Source organism: Thunnus thynnus, chromosome 20 (assembly GCF_963924715.1).
Source record: "Thunnus thynnus chromosome 20, fThuThy2.1, whole genome shotgun sequence".
Taxonomy (NCBI): Eukaryota; Metazoa; Chordata; class Actinopteri; order Scombriformes; family Scombridae; genus Thunnus; species Thunnus thynnus.
In genome coordinates this window covers 12,525,776-12,550,840 of record NC_089536.1, presented here as the reverse complement: position 1 = coordinate 12,550,840, position 25,065 = coordinate 12,525,776, and the positions used below count along the sequence as shown (strand labels likewise).

Sequence of the window (25,065 nt, the reverse complement as noted above, 5' to 3'; positions counted from 1 at the left end):
AAAAAAGCGTGATAACATGGCATCTGGGCACGGATGGTGCTCTAAATTATGGATAGCTGTGAATGGAGAGGCTTTGATAGGAATTGAATTACTCAGCTTCAGCAGAAACCTTCTTGAACATAGTCTCACTCAAAGGCACATTTAACCACATACTGTAAGTGCACCTACAAAGACACGTTCAGTCGTGTCTCAAAGGACAAGCAATATAATGTCACCTACAGAAACTGACAAAATCTGCCTCAATAAGAAGAAAATGCATTTTCTCTAAAATATGACATATAATATAATGAAACAACTACTTACTGTTTATTATAAACACTGTGTGACTGCTGTGTTTACTACTTGCATAGCAGCACAAAGTTATTAAAAATTGACATTACTATTTAAGTATAATGGCATTTGCTCACATATTATTCACACTGGTAGACATTCAAACCACAAATGCTGAAGTTTAAGACATCTAAATCATCAAAATGCTACATATAGTCGATGAAACTGTTTTACCTAACTCAAGAAAGCTCAGTAAATTGATTTAAATTATGCTGCTGCTTTCCAAATCACTCATCTAAATGATGTTAGGAGTTGAAGATACATTTAAAAGTCAGACAGTCTTAAAAGAAACATGACGCATGGATAGGTTGTCATGGCAGCCCGACATTATATTTGCTGCAATAATTACATTTTTTACTAAAAGATGAATTCAATTTACAAAAAGTTGATTTGTATTTAATTAAGAGTAGAGCAGCTCAGTTATAGCATATGTATTAGAGTTATAGCAAATACAGATGCTACAACAACATAAAAGTTCAAGGAACCACAACTTTACTCCAACATCAGTGCCTTATGTTTACCACCTCAAAGACAGAGAAAGAAGTAGTGAAGAGAGAAATACCAACTGTTGCTAATGAAGCTGGACACAAGACAGTTTTATGAAAAGTAAAATGAATTTTAACTAAAAGTAAAATAGCTGACGATGATTCTTCTTCTGCTGGCTGTGTGTTGTTGCTAACTATCTGCTAAAACACAATTATGTTTTAGCATTGGTCATTAGCAAGTCACTTAACGTTTTTTGTTCGTTTGAACTCATGTTCATTATCTTTTGGCACCAATATTAACATATGAGATGACAATGACACCAATGGCAGGTTCATTACATTACATACTGTGTAGGGTACATTGTATTGCAGGGTACAGACTATGAACAATGAAATACATCAAAATGGTTTGAATTGATAACAATAATCTTTGGAAATGGTGGTGATGTTGATGAAGTGGTGAACAACGAAACAACACCAACTACCCTCCAGTCTCGTATCATGTACAGGCTAAAACATCATATCACTAATGATCATGTCAATCCCATTAATTACAAAAAGTCAGAACAAAATTGCTCCCATTCAAGAAAATTAAGTGAAAGCAGATTTTACAGCCTGGTGTTCCCACTTGAAACTAAGAAGTTGATCAAGTTCCGAACTGTGTTGGGCCCAATAACTGAAGCTACTCTGAGCTTAGCTTCATTTCCCAATATTTGTCTTCAAAAAGGCGTATCAGAAATAATATCTTATCTTCTCTTTCTTATATTTAAGGGAGAAACTGGAGAAACTGGCCTTCAGTGAATTCATTATCTTTGACTTGGCCTTTAAGCTGTTCAATCAGACATGCAAAAAAGTGTCCAAATGAGCTGATTTTAATTTTCTACCGGAGAGAGGAGGGCAAATGGAAATTTCAGTGGGAAAGCAGAATTTAAATTGTCAGAGCAGAGAAGCACTTACCTCTTCACGTAACTTTATCAACTGCATCATGAGAGCAAAAGGGAGAAGAGAGAAAGATGGAGAGAGTGAAGGAGAGATAAAAAGCAGAAACATGGCAGGAGGAAGATCAGTCATGTGGCTGGGTAGAGAATTAACCTTGACGATTTATCTGTTTGCATGTTTAGCATTTGGAAATCACAAGACAAACACATTAAACGAAGCTAAACACGCCGCTCGGGCTGACTTTTTTGAACAAACAAAGATCAAGTCCTGGCGCTGTCACAATAAACAAAGAGAGGAAATGGATTGCTCGACTTGCAATATCAACTAACATTATCAAGGAAGTCACATCACAGAAGTTGATATAGCAAGAGAGAAGAAAAAAAAAATGAGTCCAATAAAGTCAACAGTTACAGTATGTTTAAAATGTTAAGGGAAAAATATTTTGTATCTGTCATTTTGCTGGATTCTCTGGAAAAGGAGAAACAGAAATATGTGCCCTTTGGAACTGAGTTTGAGAAATGCTGAGCCACTCCACTTGTCCTACTGTTTATCAATGCTGATATGCTATCAATATTTTATGTAGCTTATGTATCTCAGTAAAGGTGGATGCTGTTTAGATTATGTATGGAAAGCCATGTGAGGCTACAACTGTATATACATACAGTGCAGCTTATTATTATTGGGACGGCCACAGATCATGAAAAATGAATCTTAGCATAGCTATACATTTTTGATGAAAGAGAATAGCAAATTTAAAGTGAAGTAAATAAAAAATCCTATTCCTATTCCCTGTCCCGGGAAAACCTTGCGTCTCTGATAGCGAATCAGACATTTGAGGGAAGGCAATAATCCCATTTGTCATTAATTATGCCTAATCACAATTAAAAAGGTTGCATCCCTGGCCTGAGGGTTGGAGGAGAAGGAAGGAGAAGAAGGGGCTTATCGTGGGAATGCAACACTTTTTGGCAGAGAAAGGGGGAGGACAAATTCCTGATTTGCAAGCCTTTTAGAGGTGATTTTTCTTAAAGCCACATTTCTTGGGCAACATTAAAAGGTTAGCAGATCTAAAGGGAGGCTCAGGGCAACTATTACTTGTGCTGTTTATTTTTGAATTTTGTGAGTCTGGAATTATCATGTATCATATAAAAAAAAGAGAGACTTCTTAGATGTTGAATCACAAACTTGATTACTAACTTTAAGGTTACAAAAACAGCTGGGAGAGGGTTGGAAAATGGCATCTTTATGTTCGAATTATTCAAAACAAAGTGACAAAGGGGATAAAATGAAGCATCAGTTCCTTCTACTAGCTCTTATGACCAGAATACATTAAAAGAACTAACATTTAACATTTGCACCTATCAGATACTAAAATCCTTAACAACAAAAAACAATACTGTACTGCATAAATTTGTTTCCTCCATTAATATTCCACCACTAGTAAACATATTCACAGACATGTGTCATATAATAATGAATTCAGGATGAATGTATACTATATTAAACCCAAACAAAAATAAAGTATTTCATACATTACAATCATGCATTTGTCACAGCACTTCCTCCTGTTATTTTTACAGCATCTCAAAAATAGTTCTTGTATCATTTTTGCTTTTTCCACCAATCAAAAAATAAGACTACAATGGTTCACTGTTATATTGCAAATAAAAATATTGTCAATATCTGTAAATGTGGGAGGTAAACAAGTATAATTGCATGTTTTTCTAAAGAGCTCTCGCCCTTGAAAATGTCGGCAGTAACAAGACGCACTTGAGAGTGGAAACTGTCTTTTCTAACTTAAGCAACAACTCCCCACTAAGAATGCATTATTAAAGAGGCCAAAGTTTAAAACTACACTGTGGAGGTGGTTATTTGGGGCTTGAACAAACCCAGCAGATCCTGCGATCCCTCACCCCAGTTCTGCCATCAGTCAATGGGAACCAAACAAAACTTGTTCTAGCTCATTTGTGCTGCCTGACTGATTGCAAGTCCTCGTGGAGGATTTGTTAAAACTATACCAGAGCCATGTTGAGCTGTGTTTCCACTGTCTTCCTGTTTAGCTTTATTTTTCTTTGGCATCCATTCTTTAGTGCGGCCAACGATGCTCGCGTTGCTCAAGAGATATAGAGCAGTAAATACAGAATATTGTAAATGTTATAATTACTCCTGCATGAGCGCCTTTCCTTGTGTTTTTGTGATGCCAGCCAGTATTCAAAATTGCACTGCTGCAATTTTTCTGTTATGATAATCAGCAATTTTTTTTTTTTTTTTTCAAACAAAAGATTTTTTTTTATCCAATACGGAATTCGATACAAGTGGTAATCTGCTTCCTTTGTAGCCTGTAAAATCTGGTCCATGCCGGCTCAAACCAGCACAATCTCTTGTGGCCAAGCCTTCTGCTGTGACTGAAATCGAAACTATTCCGTATAGTGTTCGTGTGTGAAAAATGTGTGTGCATTTGCTGCTTTGTGTGTGGCGCCTCCGTGTGTGTGTGTGTGTGTGTGTGTTGTCGCGTGTGTGCGCACCAGCATTTGTGCGTGTGTTGCATGCAGAGGAAACAGAAAGAAAAAAAATGTGCAATGGTAGCCTACCACATTATTAAAAAAACGAGTGATAGTGCCAATTCAGTCTCTGTCCGCATACAGATAACGAATAAATGCCGAACTCTATTAAATCGTCCTTTAGCCATTATCGCAGGGCCAACACGCCATTTTCAGAACTTATGACGGTTCCCTATTTACTTAGCTATAAATCCTTGCCATGTAACCAACAGATTTGTGACTGGTAATGATCTGCTCAGCCAGGGCTATATGAAATGATCCTGACCTCTTTCAGATCGTCAGGAATTAAATTGACCGACTTGCCCCAGCCCCCACCATCTTTTCCCCTCTCCTATCACCGCCGTCTCGTTAGATAAAAAACCCTGAAGTTCCGAGTACTCCACTCACAGCAAGACCAAGACAAGTATTATCTCCACAAGTTTTAAAATGAAAATGAGGTAAATACGGCACCTGGGAGAAAAAGGGAAAATGTATATCATCTATTTACTCTGCTTTTGCCCCCAGCATGAACTCTTTCTATGTCTTTGTGTATGTGTGTTTGAGATATATAATTGTCATTTTAAAAGTTTCACATCAGACGTTATAATTTCTGATTATTACTGTGTTTTACACTATTTAATTATTAATAGTTTATGTGTTAAAAACATTAAAAGTGAGTCCTGGTAAGCCATGGTATCTCCTGACATGTCTTTTTGGAAAATTAAATCTGGGAAACTAAAATAATGTCTAGTATGGAAAAAGGAATGTATTATTTAGTAAATACATTTTTTTAAGCGCATCAGGTTTGACAAATATTAAAAAGAATTTTAAGGTAAATATATTTTGTTCCTGTAATTTATGCCGTGCAGTAAAATATGGAAACTATATAACTTGAGATTTTCTTAATATTATTTTACATTTCATAATTTATATTATCATGTAGATATGAAGTGAAAATTGAGAATGAAGCTGTGGATACTGTTGTGGGTTACATATCATATTCAGTTATCTCTTTATTTCCTGATATGTGTGCATTTATGGATTCAAAGTACACAGCATTTTATTGTTTTTCATTTTATCATTTGACACAAAACAATATCAAATTAAACTTGATAATTATTGTTAAAAACAAGGATCGATTTAATATTTTTTTTACACAATAATTCTAACAATAAAAACAGCCATTTCCAAAATCTGTAATATGAATGTAAAATAAAAAGATTCATTTTTTATTATAACAATTTTCTTTTGAGATGTGTGAATTCTAGATTTTTAAATGTTACTTTTAAATATTTCTGGATCAATTTTTAATGAAAGAGAAATAGGATTTGAAATGAGATGTGCTACTTTTTCTTGTCTTGATTTTTGATAGAACCCATCAGAGTCTCAAACGTGACGTTTCTGACAGCAAATCTCCTTCCAACTTCTGCATAAAATGTCAGAGTCACTTTTGTGTCTCACTAATTTGCCAGGAATATGCATATCAATTACACATCTTGGCTCGCGATACATATGTTTCTAAGATGTGTAGTTCATGGGTCATCATTGAAATGGTAATAAGGAAATGTTCAAAAAAAAAAAAAAAAAAAAAACAGACAACTTTATTTAGCTTTGCTTAGCTGTGAATCATCTAAATATACTCCCATAAAGCACTTGGGGACTAAATGTGCAAATATGCATGTGAGTATTCATCTTTCTCTTTTTTTTCTTTTTCAAGTGTGCACGTTTGCAAATGCAAAGTATTTATTTGCATGCGTGTGTGATTGTGTGTGCCTTGAGACACAATAACCCCTGCAAGTTGACAGCCGATTCTAAAGGCAATATATAATTAGTCAAAAGACGTTTGGTCATAGTTGAGAGTGGCTGCGTATGAGTGGCAGCTGTGCAGGTGAGCAATAGGTAAGTGCGTCTTAAATGTTAAAACGCTGTTTGCTGAATTGGTTGATGTATCACTGTTTTGATGCATCTCTACATTTATTCAAAACAACTTAAGTTTAAAAGAACATGTGGCATATTTTGGGCAATTAAGATCACAATTCAAGATAATTGTTTTTCTTCTTCATTGCTACTTTCATAACTGCTGTGAATGAATCTTTTGTAGACATTGCTGACAATGAATGAAAACTGCTAATGTGGGATTTATCTGTTGTTTATATCCCTCGATTTCAACAGGCTGTACTGATATTCAAACAAAATATCAGTCATCTTTTAATAAACAATATATCAATTGTGAATATGCTGATAGATATAAACCAACTATAAAGACGGTAAAAAGAATATGACATTTTTGATCAAAGGCTGAAACTCAATCAAATAAAAAATATTTCAGGGCTAAAGGATCATTTTTATGAGGTTTTGCACCAAAATATTTCAGTGTTTTTAGGGGGGGTTTGTATCATTTGTTAGCAATATAAGAACCTATGTCCTTATTCATTTTGAGTATCTGCATTGTGCAGGTTCGCCACCCTTGGAGTTTAAAGAAAGACGATGGAACAAGATTTAGCAATTGTGTGTGTGTGTGTGTGTGTGTGTGTGTGTGTGTGTGTGGACCTTGATGGAGTATCTATAATAGGCCTAAGTCTACACCCGGCTGGAGAACAGCTGTGGGACGGTTGGAGTGGAGAAGCTGAGGTTTTGGATTGAAATTTGGATTGGGTTGTGTGTTTGTGTTTAGGTGTGCGTGTATGTGTATGTGTGTGTGTGCACATGTGCGTGTGTGTGTGCGTGCGCCGGTCACAATCTGGCTTTGGCCAGACACTGGTCCCATGCCCTGAGCCCACTCACTGGCAGCCCAGCTTTGCATTAAACAGTGTTCCTTCCGCATGACTTGGTGACAATACTGTGGTTTCAGCTCTCGATGGCCCCTATGAGGGGCCCACCTCCTCACCCTAGGGGCCAGTCAGCCACCCACACTGGTGTCGGCTGGGCCCCTGATTAGCACCTCACCTGGCTCTCCGAGGAGCTGGCGTCATCCCCCAGGAGCTCGTTGCGCACCTCATCACTGTAGGCAATACGTGACCTTTTCTGCAGGGGGAGGAGGATGAGGGAGAAGGACAAAAAGAAGAAGAGAAGGGAGAAAGAGGGGAGAGCAAAAAGAGAAAACAAGTGGGGAAATATGGCTTAGTACTGTTGTTGATGCAAAAACACAACAGGCATTCCTTAAGCACGAGAGCCCCCTAATGGAACTCGGTGACAAACTGAGTCATACGCATGGAGGTTGTGTATATGTGTGTCTCTGTGTGAGTGTACTGATACAACACATGTACTGACAACAAGCACACCCGGGTTTCTGCCCATGCCACCTTCCAAGGTGATCTACTGTACCTAGTGCACTTGTGCCACAGAAGTGGTGGCAAAGAGCCCCCCACCTTGCCCACTTAAACAAATACAAGTTGAGGGATAAAAAAACCTCATCTTGTGTGTTGTATGAAGAGGCTGTGGAACAGGGGGACAGGGGAGAGGGCCAGGGAGATGTATTATGAGGAAGTATCACTTGTCAGCGCTAAATCTTTTCTGGGGGCTGTCACTGCTGTCATCCCAGTGCAGTGGCAGGCTCTGTGATAACACCAATGCTGAGACTCAGACAGGGAATAATTCATCACCCATTGGCGGCCCATCGGATTTGGGGTTGCCTCTCTCTCTTTCTCCCTCACATACACACACACACACAAACTCACTCTCTCTCTCTCTTTCTCTGTCTCCAGATAGGCTAGAATAAGAGGGAATGCCATGTCCAAAAAAAAAATAAAAAAACCCCCCCCAAAAGACAAACACTCAGACACACACATTTCATACACACTTCAGAATGTGCCACCTCCGATTGTGGAAGAGTGGGCTGCCGTTGTACCGCTTGTTTACAGACACCCGACCCATGGAAAAACAGCCTCTTGGCATGCCCTCTAAACTAAATACACACCAGCAGCAGACACAGAAAGTGTTTACTAAGCCTCCTTCGCTTTCTCTCCCTGCCTTGACAGGGTTTCTAGGTGGGCTGCAGGAGGTGGGCAAAATCAAAGACAAACAACAGCATAGGAATGAAAATATCACTTTTTCCTCAACATGAATTCTTTCTATTTTCTATATTTACTTAGTCCTCGACTCTAAATAAATAAAACAAAGACAGGGAATCAGTGAAGGAACACCTGGTGGGGACATTTTTTCCCCCTCATATGCAGTATCCTTTCCCCACTATCTTTCTATTATCAGTAAAAGTTTGAAGAAGCTATTGCACGAAGCACTTTGAAGCTACCTTCCATGAGAGAAGCACAAACCAAACTTGAAAAAGAAAATTCTAACCTCAAGAGTGATATCAAGTTCCTTGATTGAAATAACTTTGGAAACAATCACTATTGAGCCAGTTGATTTTTTTTTTTCTTTCTTTTTCTTATTTCTCTCTCCTCATAATCTGGAGCAGTGAGTGGAAAGTCATGGCTGATGTGATTTGGCTGTTATTATCGTGATGGTGAGTGCCACAGTTTTCCTGGAGTAATTACAGAGTAGACGGAGGGCCTGATTGACCCAGACCACAATACCCATTAGATAAAGAGCGCACCCAAACAATACTCAACCACAGGGACCTAAGCTAACCACAGAACGCCTACTGTGGGGAAAAGAGGAGATCGGCAGCTCCGACTCAAATAAAACACAACATTGGCCCCCACTCACACAAAAATACTACAGGAGCACAGCGCCTTCTATGTCAAAATGTGCTGTTAAAGATGTTTCTACCATTGTGATTGTGCCATTCATCCCTTAGGTCAATAATTAACTTTTAAGTTTGTGATAATTGTACAAACAATCACATATGTGACAGAACATTCCAAAATATCTACAAAAACTAAGTAAATTATCATGTATAATCAATTTATGTGTCATATGTGATTCTTTGAATCTCACAAGTCAATTTGTCTCCTCAAAACTCTTTTGATTAAAATAAATCAAATAGATATGGTGCTATATGGCAAACATAAGTGGCAAAAAAATACAACTTTATAATAATTTCTAGGGTTTTTTCTTTATTCTGATACCCATCCTTTGTTGAAATTCTTGCAAAATATTTTTTAATCTACAGAAATAAGTGATTATATAGTAATCATGTAACAAATTATATCATTTAAAATTTAAAATTCATTTGAAATTAATTTCTATGTTGAATTTTCATTTCAATTCTGCTGTCAGCAATCTTGTAAAAGCCACATCTTCTTGCTGGGATAAATAAGTGGTCACTGTGTTGCTGTCAGGACATTAGAAGAAATTTCACATTTGAGTAAAACCAGAAAGACAATAAGCATCAATCTGAAGACAGCATGTACACAAGGCATACACACACACACACACACACACTCATTTTTTGCCAGGAAAACACCCACATATCCCATTTAAGTCGAGTTTCATCTTAAAGAGCTGCAGTGCAACTTAGGGGGAAAGACGACTTCACCAGTAATTGAGACGAGGAAGCCTGGGAGAAGCATTGATTTGAATGTTAAGGCTTACGTCGCCTTCAAACTATATGCAGGGTTTTTTGGTATTTCTAAATAGCTGTTTGTTACAGATGAATGTATGAAGTGTTTCTGCAATGAGAACAGTGCAGATAACAAAGCAAGTATAAAGAATGGAAAATGTCACTGAAATGAAAGTGTTGCCGCTACTTCCCCTGTACCTACAGTATATACACTCCAGTTTTTGGATTCCCCCTCTGGAAAACAACTGATTCCTGAGTGATAACTGCCTTTCCATTTGATCTTAAGCATAAACAGCTGTGCTTAATACAATGACAGATTTTGATTATAAGTTAGGGTGTTAAGCATAAAACTGTTAAGCAACAACAGGATTACTCGAGGTCAGGAAAGTAGATACAAGATACCTGTTCCATAGGAAAACCTGGCAATTGGTTGTATGATTTAAAAAAAAAAAAGAGAGAGATTCTATAAAGAAAAAGCACTAAAAATGTCTCATTCTAGTTACAGTATGTGAAGACTGAACTCTGCATCTTAAGACGAAAGCAACTAATCAGGCTTTGTAATCTAAAAAAGAACGAGCGCTTTCAGAAGATACCTTATTGCTCAGAAAAGAGAAAAAAAAAAAAAGAGCTTTTTTTAATCCTTTTGAAAGGTCTGTCTTTTGTCACTTTTTTAATCTTGGGTGAGAATTTGCTTCTATTCCCGGAAGCACACAAGAAAAGTACAAAGGTACATCTTAACTTTATGCAAAGTGGCCTGCCTTTAAAAACTCTACACATCCCGTCAAACGCGGCGATGGAGGTGCTGCTGTCCTGTCAAAAACACACGTTTTACCTCTGTTGACATGGATAGCAGACGAAAAAAAAAAAAAAACAATTCTTCTTTACCCATCAAAATGTAATTACATATGCATGCATAACAATTCATATCAGATATGCTAATCAGTTTGGCATAATCCTCTGAGCAGCAAATTATATTTATTTAATTATAACAAAAATATGGATCTTTTCTTTGTGTAGAATTCCTTTATAGTATATGTGCATGCGTGGCTATATACTGTCTAAATAAACAGCATAAGTTTTAGTTCCTTCATAGTCCATAAATCTAAAAATCATCTGTTTACAGAAATTAACTGTAAAACAACCTTTTCCAATTTCATGCTGTTGATGATTGCAGTCTTTGTAACGTATAAAAAAAAAAGTTCCCTATCTACAAATATTCAGAATAATTAAAATCAAACAAAATTATATTTATATACACATTTCAATGCCCTCCAACTTTCCACCTTGCTTTTTGCCCGGTGCAACGAGTGACACAAGGACAAGCGCAAATAATTGTGGCGCCTGGAAAGCTGAAAAATGTAAACAGTTCATTAGATGGGAAATAAAAGGCGTAAAAATACCCAGGGGCAGAGTGTAATGAGGGGCCCTGAAGTTCCTCTGCAGACGCTTTTTCCCTCCACTTTCCCAAGCTTTTCCTTCTCACCCTGCACACATGGCTGGTGGCATAGCATGAAGAGTAATTAACCATATTCAATTTACAATACTCTGTTCCATTACAGGCTTTTTCACCAGTAGGAGAGCAGCTGGGTATTTCCAAATTTAGACTTAATAACTCTTATGTCCAGCTTCATGTGCTTGCCTTAATCTGGCAATCTTTTTTTTTTTTTAATTTTCCTAACTGTCAGAGCTGGTCTGTGAATGTGGAAATATATCTAAACTATCGGCATAAAATGCTCACAAATACAAAGGGTAAACAATTTCTCTGACGGTTTAATATTCTTAAATATCTTGTAAAAACCGAGTCTAAATCAGCCATAAAATGACAGTTAACTGGGGTAAAATGTTCCTGTTAACAACAATGTGTGCTAAACTCAAAGGTTGTCTGTATCACTTCCTTTCCTCCCTCCTACTGTGATATTTTCCCAGGTGATGTGGGGACCAGTGCCAGCAGGTCCCACTCTGGTTCCCCCCACAAGTGGGGGCAGAGGTGGACTGATGTGGCATGGCGTTAAAAGGAAGCTGAGACCTTTAAGCAGGCACAAGTATCACAACAGCATCTTAAATAATGCATCTCTGCTTGGCAGGGGTTTAACACATACACACAGACACACACACACACACACACACAGGCATGCATGCACAAACACAGCCGGCACAAAGGAAAACACACACACACACAAATTATTGTCTAGCATCTTCTACTCTCCTTTAACACAAACAAATTGGGAGAGGTTGTTCAATTAAGTAAGTGCTCTTTTTTATGCATTTGATATATTATCAGACAAAGGCAAGCAGCTACAATTGCGATTGTCACAGGAGGGTGTCATTTCTGCCTTTGTTTCATTGTGGTCTTTGGTGCCATCGACTCCTCCACTTCTGTCTGTTGTGTGCGTTTGTGAGCGCACAGGCGTGCACGAGGGATACTGTATGTACGACGGAAGCTTCAACGAGCCTTTGCATCCCGGGGAAACCTCCTTTAGAGAACGTACGCGAGCAACATATGTGAACGGTAGCCCGGTGTGTGTTCTCTCCCTTAATAGAAGTGCAGCAGTGGTAGAGAAGCCGGAGCCTTAGATAACAGCATGGGGCCTCTCATTAGCTCACAGGTTGGCGCTTTGGTGGCTTCTGTGCACACAGCATTGTGTTCCACTTCCATGAAAAACCTGAAGGAGTCTCACGGAAGCTGTTGTCGAAAACACAAATAAAAGGTGAATGATCAACCACCGCAAGGTAATAAATGAGCCTGCAACATATCTAAACAGGTATGAGGTGAGGAGACTTTTTTTAGGGTGACAGAGTGTATCAGCTTCAAAAAGATCTTGCGTCACTTGAAAAAACCCCAACAAGGTCAGAGACAACTTGTACTGTATCAAGCTTGGCATGAAGAGCCTTGCAACTTCTCTTTATCAGTTTAATTTGATAAAAAAAATTTAAACGATTATTCCTATTTTAACAATATATCACTGAGTCTATCAAAGATTTTAATATTAGGCCACGAGTAAACAGGATTTTATCTCTGGGGGGAAAATACCTAGCTGTTTGCTGGTGTACACTATTCTGATAGAAGCCTTTCATGCTTGTACCTCTGTGATACCAGTGGTGTATTTCCCTGTCAAAGTCATTTCTATTGCTAAGTACAGCCGAGATCAGTCAATAAGCCTAACGACTGTACCAACAAAGCGAGAGGCCGTGAGACGGCAAGACAAGAGAGGAGGGGGGAAAGGATTGCAAGTGAACTGCAAACAAAAGAGCAAATTGGAGGAGGGCTTTGATTGAAGAAGCGCCATATACTTTTTGAAGGCCGAGGGATCATCTCTCAATGGTTATTTCTTTAAGGCATGAGGGCCCGATTAAACCCAATATTAAAATATGGAGGCACTTCTAATGAAAAATCAAAGGCCCCGTTTCCCCTCCCACACCCCCATCCTTCCATCTCTCTTTCCCTCCTTCTCTCTTCTTCTGTCAGGTTTTTCTCCCCCTGCCCATGGTTGTGTGGTAGGGGACAGAAAGAAAGAAAGAAAGAAAGACAGAAAGTATGAAAAGAAAGAAAGAAGAGAGCAAGAGAGGGAAAGAGAGAAAACGGGGAAAGAGGGAGGGTTATAGAGATGAGGGACCTAGGTGCTGGTGGTGCAAAACAGAGACAGACAGCATTGGTTGGAGGAGTAAATCAATAGAGCAGAGCCGTCGGGGAGGCGGGCAGCCAGGGCAAGGAGAGAGGAGAGGAGAGGGGGAACCAGCACAGGGGCCCGGGCTCCGATCACAACGCTGGCTTCTGGCATGCAGTGGGGAATAAAGTGGGCCTCCCCGGGTCAGCACCAGAGAAAAAGGTGAGATTAGAGGAAAGTGGAGGAGGGATTTTCACAGAGTGAAGGTGGGAGGGGTGGGAGAGATGTATGTTGGAGGATGACGAGGAGAGAGAGAGAGTGTGTGTGTGCGGAGGGGGGTGTTAGGATGTGCAATGTGGGATACCTGGCAAGCCAGGGACCAACCGGCCCATTAGCCTGTGGCTACCTACATATGGTTCACTGAACCCTCTGCTGAGAAGAGCTCCTCTCCTATCAGTCTTTCCATCTTTTTTAAAGAAAGAAATACCTTCACTTTTAACCCTTTCTCTGCTTTGGAAAGAGGCTCACTCCTGACCTCGATTTATGATTCATTTTTGTTTGATGTCTATTCTTGGAGTGTTATCTAAAATTGAAAAATGTAATAAAAAAAACCTAGACACAAAGGGAGAGGAGTCGGGCCTGCTGAGCATGTGCGTGTGCGCGTCCGTCAGTGGACATGCAGAGAGAAGACTATCTCCTTCAGTGCCTTGCCTTTTCTTGTAATGTGACCATTGTTGGTGCTGAATAGCTAGCTCATTAGCATAAGAATACAGCAGCACACATAGGGACTTAGCCAGATCATTATCTCTATATATTTATGTATACTTTGTTATTTCACTAGCCGGAACACATTCAAATGCTGATGAGGCCAGTAAGGCCCCCTTCCAAAGCCCTTCCAACATGTGCCCTCCTGAACTTCCCAATACACTCACCAGTTTCCTGGGAGTCTGCAGGTTTTGTACTGGAATTCACAACATTTGTTCAAAAATTATGAGAAATGAAGGCTGCAGAGAAGAGTTGCTTACACTTCTTAATCAGATTCTAAAAAAAAACAAAAGTATGTGGAAAAGAACATGTTATAATCAACCCAGGAATATACAGTGGAGTTGAATAATTAACAAAACAATCACTTGCTGTTCATTCTTCAAAAGAAAAAAGTAGGGGAAAATATAAAAGGACCACTGCAAAGTAAAAACTACGTAAATAACAATTATTTAATGAGCAATTTGATAATTTGATTGTGTTTTTTTTTTAACAGGCAACAGATTTTTTTTTTCTACTGGGTATTCTTGGCCATTTGATACAAGCACTTAAAGCAGAAAATGTGTTATGTGAAACGGATAATTTCTGAATAAAAATGTACAAAGATGAAAATACACAAAAAGCTTGACAATGCAGAACAAACAAGTGCTCTATGGTGATGAGGGGAACAAAACTAAAGAGTTTAGTCTCACTGCAGGAGTAGGCTGATGCTCTAATGGTGGCCAACCTCTGGGATAATTGAAAAAAAAAAAAAAAAACCCTTAATTCATCTTCCACAATGTAATTCTGATCAAGGCCATAGCCAGATTCCACTGCAGGCTTCAAAAACACCAGAGAAAAGGCAAAATTGTTGGTCGCTGAGAGCAAAAACACTTTCCCTTTCTTTCTGGCACGCTCCCTCATTAGAAACACTTAGGATGAGAGGAAGAAACTAAGTTTAATTGTGTGTCTGCGTGTGTGTGAAAGGGGTGTGAGCAGGGGTCAAAACATGTGTAAACACAGAGCTTTAACTATGAAGAAACGCTAGTAAGGATGCAATGTAAAGAGTTCTTCCTCTATTTACCCCTTTCCTCACTCTCGCCTTCTCTGAGGCTTTCTTATTAAAAAGCAAATGCCACTGCCTAAAATACAGAGGGAAAAAACACAGACCCAATGATTCATAATATATTTCATAAATACTTCATGAATCCCTTCACCATACTTAAGCCAGTCTGGCAAAAAAAGAAAACATTGTCACCTATTCTAGTACCCGCTTGTCAGCACATCACTGGGGAGTGGGTGTCACATGTCACTTCTGGTTTACACTACTGCGTGGGACAGGCTTGGTGCACGGAAATCGGGGGTAGGACAGAAAGAAGAACAGAAGGAAAAGTGAAGGGGAGGTGGAAAGGGGAGTAAAGAGAGGGAGGGGGAGGAGGAGGAAGAAGGGGATGTTATCATATCATTGCCCCATGTCTTTATATTTTCTCCCTTATTATCTTTGGCCCCCACTCACTCCAGTCACTCAATCACACAAGCCCTGAGGACAGCGAGGGGACCTGGGAGGGCCTTCGCTTCATGGCAGACTCAGCCAGACAAGTGTCTGAAAGCTATACTGATCGCTGTCAGTGTGTGTGGAAGTACGGTGACTTTGGAGGGGCCAGGAGAGATAAGCGGGAGAGGAAACGATCGCACGGAAGGATAACGGCCGAATTTGCACAATGCCAAAAAAAAAAAAACCTATGCTTCAGGCATAATGCAGATATCCCATCCATACAGACAAGTGTTAACATAAAGAGATGGAGAGGGAGTTGGGGGTGATCTGCTTACAAATTATAGTTAATGCGATTTCTGCGAGTCGACTACCTCTGACAAGAACTCATCTTGTTAATGACTGTGCAAGGATGACAGTGACCCCAAAATATATTCCCACTTCTTTGTCTAGAATCTCATCACTTAACAAATTAACAAAATTGTTGGAAAACATATTTCTTTGTGATAATTTTGCACTAAAATTCTTCTAGTGGTCAAACTCAGAGCTGCTTAGTAATAACATTTAGCTTGAAAAAGTAAAAATGCATAAATTATATCAAAGTTGAGTGTCTCATTAAGCTGAGTGAAAATAAACGTTCATAACTATTAGAAAACTTAGTTCAAAAAACAGCTAATTTTGCTGTTTAGATAATTTCTCAAGACTGTGTAGGCTTGGCAGATCACATTTTGATTGACACCTGCACCGGCTAGCTAACTACAGTAGCTAACAACTGAGTTTCCATGGTGCAGAGCCTCACCTCTAAATAAACTACATTTATTACATGTACCATTACCAATAAAGGAGGCAGGGGAAGAGTTAAACATAAGACACACCGAGCAAGAGAGAGCAGGAGAGCAAGAGGGAGAGAGGGAAACTATTGCTAGCAGCTAAGCTAAAGTAACTAGCAGATCTGAAAAGCGTGTAAACTGCGGGATTAGCAAGAAAGTCGCTAAAAGAAGGCGCTAGCTAAGAGTGCTTAAGCAGAACTGGTGTACGTTTAAATGTACAGTGGGTAATCAGCCACAGTGATGAAGAATATAGCAAAATTAACTGGGCTGAAATGCAGGAACGCTACCATTACCACAGAAACTCTAGCAATCGTCACGTCGTTTATGATTGGTTCATGGAATTAATTGCGTAATATTCACAATAAATGTCTGAGCATAAACACGCCTAATTCAAACCAAATATCAGGAAAGTTTACAAAAACTTAAATGACAATATTTTGAATTTGGATTGAAGCTAATACTTTTTAGTGTGCATAAGACCCTAAATTACATAGTTAGAAGGCCCTTGTGGATTTGGGTTACCAATGGCTTTAATTAAAAAATACACTATTTATATGTAGCAGGAATGGAAAATGGAGTCGAATATTGTTGTAGACAGAGCTGCAACGATTGGTCGATTATAACAGATCAGTTGATTGACAGAAAATTAATCGCCAACTATTTTGATAATCGATTCATTGTTTTGACAATTTTTTTAAGAATAAAAATGACAAAATCTGTTCCAGCTTCTTCAATGTTAATATTTTCAGTTTTCGTTAGTCCTCTATGATTGTAAACTGAATATGTTTAGGTTGTGGACTGTTGGTCGGGAGAAATCCAAGGACATTTTCTGACATTTTATAGACCAAATAACTAATTGATTAATTGACAGATTAATCAATAATGAAAATAATGCTTGGCTGCAGCCCTAGTTGTAGAATTGCTTAACTGCATCATATCTGGCTGCTAACGCTGTCATAGCCTTCAAGTCAATAAAAGTTATACTTTGCCAAAAGTGCATTTTCAACTTGAAAGACAAAAATTCCAATTTAAATCAAAATGATTACTTCAATTAGTTATTAACGATTATTCACAGTGAAGGAATGATTGATTCCATGTTAGAATTTAGCATTATCAGTACAAAATAACAGCTAAATATCAGTGTCTGCCATGATTTAAACATAACCTGTTATGCAAAACATGAACCATACATATCATTGTCAAAAAAAATAAGAATCAACAAACTATTGCACATTGTGATATTCTGGTTTATGTCTTACTCACATCTTTTAATGATTGAATATGAATATTCTGGGACAACACATCCTTTTGTCCTTCTTGTGACACTGTCCTTCAACCCAGATTTGACCCACTGCTGCCATTATACCATCAAACCCATAAAAACATGGTTTGAGTTTTGAGTGACAAAAGGCTAATCCACAAATGAATCCCATCTTCGTGTCCATAAAGAGGACATGGAAAAGCCTCGAATGCCACAAATCCACAAAGGGCCTGAGGAAGACATACTGCGCACAACAACTTCCAAATGAAAGACATGATTCATAAGCAGAGAAGAAGATCTATTTGTTTACATCTTAAATCTGCACTCAGCTCAGAGGAAATATAGGGGAAAAATCCCTGTCAATTGAGGAAGTCCTTTTATGACTGGCTATGAGTGATTAGACTTTGGTGTCAGTGATGGGTTGTTAAGTAACAAACCATGAAAAGAGTCAATCTGCCTTTACTCCTTGGTGTTTAATAAGAACAAGCATGCCAAGTCAACCTAAGGCGATTTAAAGTGTCTAACATCCAACTAATGTTGGTCTGTCATGTTGTCTGTTTGCAGGAGTCACCATAACGAGGACAGGGGGGCAAACAACAAGAACCCTTCAAGATGGATTACAACAATGCAAATTTATAAGCACTACTAGTGTGGCTCTAGTGTGGGAAGTACAGTCAGTGGTCCTAAAATATCCCATCAAAACCTAAATCTCAACATAATTATCAACATCTAGTTTAAAAAATGTTTTTTATGATGTCAGAGCTTCTTAACGCGAAAACAAAACTTTCTGATAAATTACTTTGCAAACTCTTCTTTCCCTTTTTAGGTTGCTAATTGTGCCAAACTAAATATGTTTTTTGACTGCTCTCTGCTTATGTTGAATAGTCTCCACAACCTTGACTTGTCCATGACTACTAATTTTAAAAAGTCTGTTTTCAGTCAAATCCGTTAGATCACTGACTCATCTCATTTGTATTTCCACATTTCAATCAAATCATTTCCCCTCATTCACAAGTTGTGCTTAAAGGTCCAATGCGCCAATTCATTACATGCAGCACTCAATGTTTAACCCCATTTAAAGCAAAATTTCAAGTTATTTTTTAGGTCACTGAAAACCACTTATGAAGGCATAAAAATAAATAAATATAAATAAAAAAAGGGAACAGTTACCAACAGCTTTTTCATTCTATTCACCTTGGTCGTACCTGGCAAATAAACTGTTCAATATTTCAAGGTTGGCTGACTCTTTGGAAATGCATTAATTATCTCCCTGGATGGACACTAGGAGATATTCCATCTAAAAAGGTTTTTATTAAAGAAAAAGGCAGTCCAGTCATCCTTCTTGACAGTGACTGTGACTTCAAAAAATACTCCAATAGACAATCAGAAATTAGGAAAGGATAGTTGTACACTGTCCCTGTGACAGTTGACCTCATGATTCAATATCAGAAAACACAAGCACAATCAACTATTGCAAGATTCATAATGGAATAAATGAAGCCAGGCTGGCATGACTACCAGACAGAAGAAAATCACTCCATATTTTCTAATCATATTGAATAAGCCTCTTTTAAGTTAAATACCGTGCTTCAGATGAATCAAAATTTGACCTTAGCCCATTTTTAACATTTTGTAAGAACTTACATTATGTGCTGTGACAACATATTTATCAACCTCATATAAAGACTGAGTAATGATATGCGTTTCAAAAGAAACACAGATGCTTGGTAATGAATAACACCTTCATGGTCCTTGATCCTCCTTGAAATAGCATATAGCATATTACCACAAGTTAATAATAGCTTTCTATTCAGCCCAAAATGGGGTTGATCTTACAAAATTAATCCTGCCACATTGTGATAGAAAAATTACATAGTGCCTCTCGTGCCATCTACAAAAGTGTCTTGACCATTACTGGCATCCATTCCCACTAAGGAGAGGAAAATGAACAAGTATTCAACAATAAACTTGTCAGAGCTTGATATTTAATAACTACCAATTAACCTTTATTGGAGTCAAGGATCCTTCAATACAAAGCCTCAAACATTATAGGGCCAGATATGTTTTTTGCTATTGAAAAGACAAATAATTAAAAAATGTAAATATAACCTCCTTAAACACAACTTAAAGAGGTGACATATTAGCAGCACTTCATGTCAGTAAGATTAATTGAGAGAGGATATGTGAACATTAGTGAGAGTATGAAATGCTTACAGTGTAATGAAAGACATTCAACTTTCCTATAGGGACACTATTTCATTTATATTTTGTTTTGCAGTTATAATTAACTTTCAGTTTATCAAGGGGCAGAGAGAAGAGTGGACAATCTAAAGAAACTATATGAAGTTGGAACCAGTAAAAGGCACATTTTATTAAAGGGGCTTTTACCACAAGGACATTTTCAGTAACATTATTTTCAATCTTTATTACAAAGCATAAAGGATGAGGTCAGACATAGTAATAAGTGGAAGGATTTATTATAGCAAGTCCACTCATACATCTGAAAGGCATAGTAATTGGTAAATGGGCCCAATATTGTCCTTGTCATCTACCTTAAGTAGAGGAAAATTCTTAGAGCAATACCGCCATCTGCTGCAAAAAGACATCAACAACCACCCCAGCTAGTGCGAGCAGGAGTCATACTGGTGCGAAAAAGTAGAAGCAACAATGATCTGTGTCATTTCCAAACACTTCAGGGTTTTAAAAAAAAGTACAGAAAAATTGATGAAAGCTTTATGAATAATTTGTTTGTTAGTATTCAAGACAGAATGCTCTAAACTTTATAACTAATGTGAGGTAATAAGAGTGAATTTAGAGATGCACCTTTTAGATTTAGGACCAACATTTCTTGAGAAAATTCAATTGATGTCTTAAACAAGCTGGCAAGTAAGACACAGTTGTTTCAGTTCTGTTTTACCAATAATATAATGATATTTAAAATCAGTTCAGACACACTTTAACAATGTTAACTGTGAGTTCACTGAAAGCTGCGTGAGACTAAAAATATTTCCTATTTACTTAGCATATTCAAGTACAGATATAACAATACAACAAGGAACACCTTTGAAAAAGAGCAAGAAAGGAACGGCTTTGATATTCAAAATATGCACTGACAACAGAGAAGACACCAGCAACCATGAGTTTCCAGGACTGACAAAAATCACCTCTAAATCTCTGAGCCGTCGTTGCTTTATGACATCTTATGGCTGACATCTCATCATGCCCGTGTCAAAGGCAATTAGACATTTACAATTAGCATGGTGCGTAATTTGAGACACCTCCTCAAAAATGGATTGCGTTTTCTGAGACACAGCGGACATCTGCGGACCCCCACCTTCCCCTCTGGGACAGACCAAACGTGTCCCTTTGAAGACGGTGGCTCTGTTTACCCAATAGATTTCATTAAATTAAGCTTATGTTAGGCCTCTTTTTTTTTGCTTGATCAAAGACACTTTTAAGAACCATGCCATTCTGCTTCCCCTGACTTGAACACTCTATCAAATAGGATTTTCATTTTAATTCCCCACCCCCCCCATTCTTACTTATACTTTTCTTGGTCAGGCTGGCATCCCCTTTGGCTTCTGCACTGCCTGTTTGTCCTGGACCAGTACCTTTAAGACCCCGCTGTCCCCTCTATTATCACAATGAAGCTGTCAGCCAAAACAACAAAGCTAAAGCTACACCTTTGGGATGCCCGTTTGATAAGTTTTCTTCCTGGATGAAATGGCTGGGTTACTGGGGTCGACTCGGGTCCTGTCTGGAAAGGAGCAGGAATGAGGTCTCAAGCTGGCACACCGGTGGTAGGAAGACTTCAAACCACGGGTGAATGGGAGGATGAGAGAGCATGTTAAGGGGGGAGACACCCGTGGGAGGCCGGTAGGGGGTGGGGTGGGGTAGTGAGGGAGTGGAAAGGCCTTGATATCCACGGAAAGCACAACAAAGCTGGGGCTTTTTACATTAAAAAGAAAGGAGATTGCCTTTTTTCCACTGGACGCCTTTCGAGCGGAGTGTCATGTCCTCCCTAGGCCTGCAGGAAGTGAGAGGCTGAGCTCAGCTATAGCATTTGGCACATCTGAAGCACATCTGAGGGGGCTGAAGTTCTTGCCTTCTGAACACTTGCATCAGATTTACGGGAGACCAGATATACTAGATGTTACTGTGTGAGGGGGGTGATCCTAGTTTAAATGTACACTGATCTGACCACACCACACACAGAGGTATAAAAGTGAAAATTACTCTGTCAAACTGGGGAGTCACAGTTAGAAGCAGGCCAATATTCTTCTATTCTTTATCCTCTAGGACTATCCTACTGCTACCTTCTGCTTAGCATGTCAGTATTGTGGACCATGACACATAATATGGCATGGAAGTAAGTATTTAGAGCCAATCATATTCTGTTACTGCACATACAGGACAACAAGGTTTAGTTTTATAAAGTGGACGGAGGACTGCTAACTGTTAGCAGGTTAAAGAGACCAATTTTTCCTCACTCACGCCCCTAAGACAGGCATAAAAATGCAAGTAATGAAAATTAGCACCAATATCCGCCACAGCAGGTGTTAACTGCTTGATGATTAAGCACGGTAAGTGTGGGGAGAAGAAAAGTTAAAGATTAATCGTCTGCCAATTAAATGCCCGTGGCGAGGAAAGCAAACTGTATTGGCACGGAGATCTCCTCTGTGATCTCAGTTTGCACATCTCTGTGGTGTACTCGCAGATCACTAGCATAAGATATCTCCATTCAAATGCGTTGTTTATGCTTGTTTACTTGTTTGTTCTGCACTTGGAATAGTGAGGGGTTTGGGGGGGAAAATGCTGTTTTAATCCCAAATTTAATTCAATACAGATTTTTAAAAAAACACCTTGTGGTTAATGATATTAGATCTTCTGAAAATGTTTGAGATAATTCAGGAATAAGGTGACATTTAAGCAGGTTTTATTTCATACTATTTTTGATTGTCAGTGGTAGGAAGAAGCATGAGACACAAAAAAGGTAAAGAACATCAAAAATGTCCAGTTTGTAATTTGTAATAGTTATGTTTTATTTAAATGTTACGATTTGTCTGGACTTTCGTTTCATTTTGTTACAAACACAAAAGAATTTAACACTTATAATTCTGACTATAATGTCTTTATTTAATCATCAGTTTTGCAGTGATTGCCATTATTTTTCTGAAATCCTTTCCTTCAAGCTTTAGCTACCAAACAATAAATCCTCATTCAAAGTAAAGAAAAGCTCACACTTGAGTGGAACGCTACACCTTGAATACATTTCAAGGTTTCGAGAAAACTTTGCTGGTTATTTAACTCAATAGTTTATAACAAGCTAGAGGTAGCAAAATCACATCGGGACCACATTAACAACAAGGTTAATGTTGCAACTATCTCAGGTCGGCAGTGTTTTGAGGAATTATGAATTAATTTAAAAGTTCTTAAATGTCCAATTCTGTATTTATTTTTTAAAAAAAACCCATTCTGAAGTTGTGGGTTTATTTCACTTCACTTGTGATTTGTGGAAGGACTCGTCTACTCTCGAGCTCAAGGTCGGTTGGATTTACGCTATGGGTTTATGACCGTGTTGTGAGCACCAGCACAACAAAACTGACAACAGAAAACAATAACAGGCAACAGAAAAAAAAAGATATCATTAAATATACATATTTTTGCAAGGAAAAGATTTGAATACAAACTATAATTTAGAAATACTTTCGTGACTTATAAGGGTAATAAGAAAAGACACTAAAATAATAATTAAAAAAAAAGACTCAAGTAATTGATCTGCATTGGATAATTGCCAATTCCTACAATATTAAAGTGGAGTATGTTGAGAAATATTGGTAGCCAACAATATAGACTAAAAGCAAGTGACCCAATAGACTGGACTCTTCATTAAGCTTTGATAGCGGCTAGAGATCAAGTCACGATACAGTGATTTATAAATTAATAAACAAGGCCAGATCCAGCAGCAACAACACAAACACACAACCTGTTCTCAAAAGGCATCGCTCGCAACTTCAAATACAAACTCTGAATTAACCTCGGTGGATACACCACTGAGCTTCAGTGTAGGACTGTGCGAGTGTGTGTGTGTGTATATGTGTGTGTGTGTGTCTGTGAGAGAGAGAGAGAGTTTGGTTGAGAGGGCAAAACAATAGATGTGCATACACACCACAAAGGAAATGATTTTGGCAACTTTTTAAACTGTCATATGCATATCTAGTATGTTATATTACACACATGCATACTTTGGAAATCACACTTTTTAAGAGGATTTGCTAAATGTAAATGGTGTACATTATAACTGTAATGTTTCAACAAGCATTAACAAAAGATTTCACTAAGTGTTTAAGTACTTACAAAGTCTTTCTCAAGCTTTTCCATCTCCTGCTTGTAGCTCTTCAGTCTGCTGTTGTACATGGCTCTGCTCTGGATGGGGATCTCTCGCACCTCCAGGTCCATCTGCTCCAGCTAAAACCCGCAGTTAATACAGTTTATTTAGTAACCATTTCAAATACACCAAATTATTCAGAAACTGACAGGTTCAAATTTTATTCTACTCCAAATTATAATCATAATGTAAAAGGTACCAACCTGGTGGAATGTATACTTTTAATCATAATCCTTTTCATAAAATTCTTGAACAGGCTTAAAATCTACGCATCCCTATTCTCTAATGATCATATTTTTCTTGCAATCTAAAAATATTGTAATGCTAACACTCACATAAGGCTTACTATATATATATATATATGAGAAAATAAATGCTCAAGATAGAAACTGAGACAACTCTGAAGATTATTAAACTTTCTGAGATGAGCAACTTCTATGGCATTAACTTTAATACGTTCCAATGTTGATTGTAAAAAGAAAACATGCCTCCCGCTCACATCACTCAGCTGTGATAAAAGTTATGACAGAGGAAGGCTGTTCTGTAGATAAATACACAATCAAATATGAGGGCCCCTTCATTGCAGTGACATGCACAGGCCCAACAATGTCATAGTGAATGAAGTAAAAGTACATTTGATGCATGGCTAGACAGGTCTCTCTGTGGCGGATTTGGAAGAAACTAATCACTGTGACATAAGAAGACAACTGCAACAACAATTTGTCTCTGTCAGGTGACTTTGCTCATTTTTAAACAGCAACATGAAGACTCCCACCTCAAGATAATGGCTTGAAATGTGTCATAGGGGTGTCACTTAAAAGCAGATTACTGGAAAGTAATCATGTGAGGAGGAAGCCTCCTTTCCGCCATGTGAAGTGTGTGCATCTGTGTGTGTGTGTGTGTCTTGCGTGTGTGTCTGTGTGTGTCTGTGCGTGTCTGCATGTCATGTCACCACCAGGATAATACAGGTGCTGTTGTCTGGTGCCAGTGAAAATT

General features: G+C 38.3%; 1 protein-coding gene across 3 annotated transcripts in view; it reads right to left on the bottom strand.

Moving 5' to 3' along the window:
- vti1a (vesicle transport through interaction with t-SNAREs 1A) overlaps positions 1-25,065 on the bottom strand; it is a 122,977-nt gene that overhangs the window by 91,242 nt on the left and 6,670 nt on the right. For all 3 annotated transcript variants that reach the window (XM_067575559.1, XM_067575560.1, XM_067575558.1), the window contains exons 3-4: positions 24,039-24,149; positions 7,238-7,315 (exon numbers count right to left, since the gene is read on the bottom strand). In XM_067575559.1, coding sequence (XP_067431660.1) covers positions 7,238-7,315; positions 24,039-24,149 — 189 coding nt within the window. The remainder of the gene's footprint in view (positions 1-7,237; positions 7,316-24,038; positions 24,150-25,065) is intronic.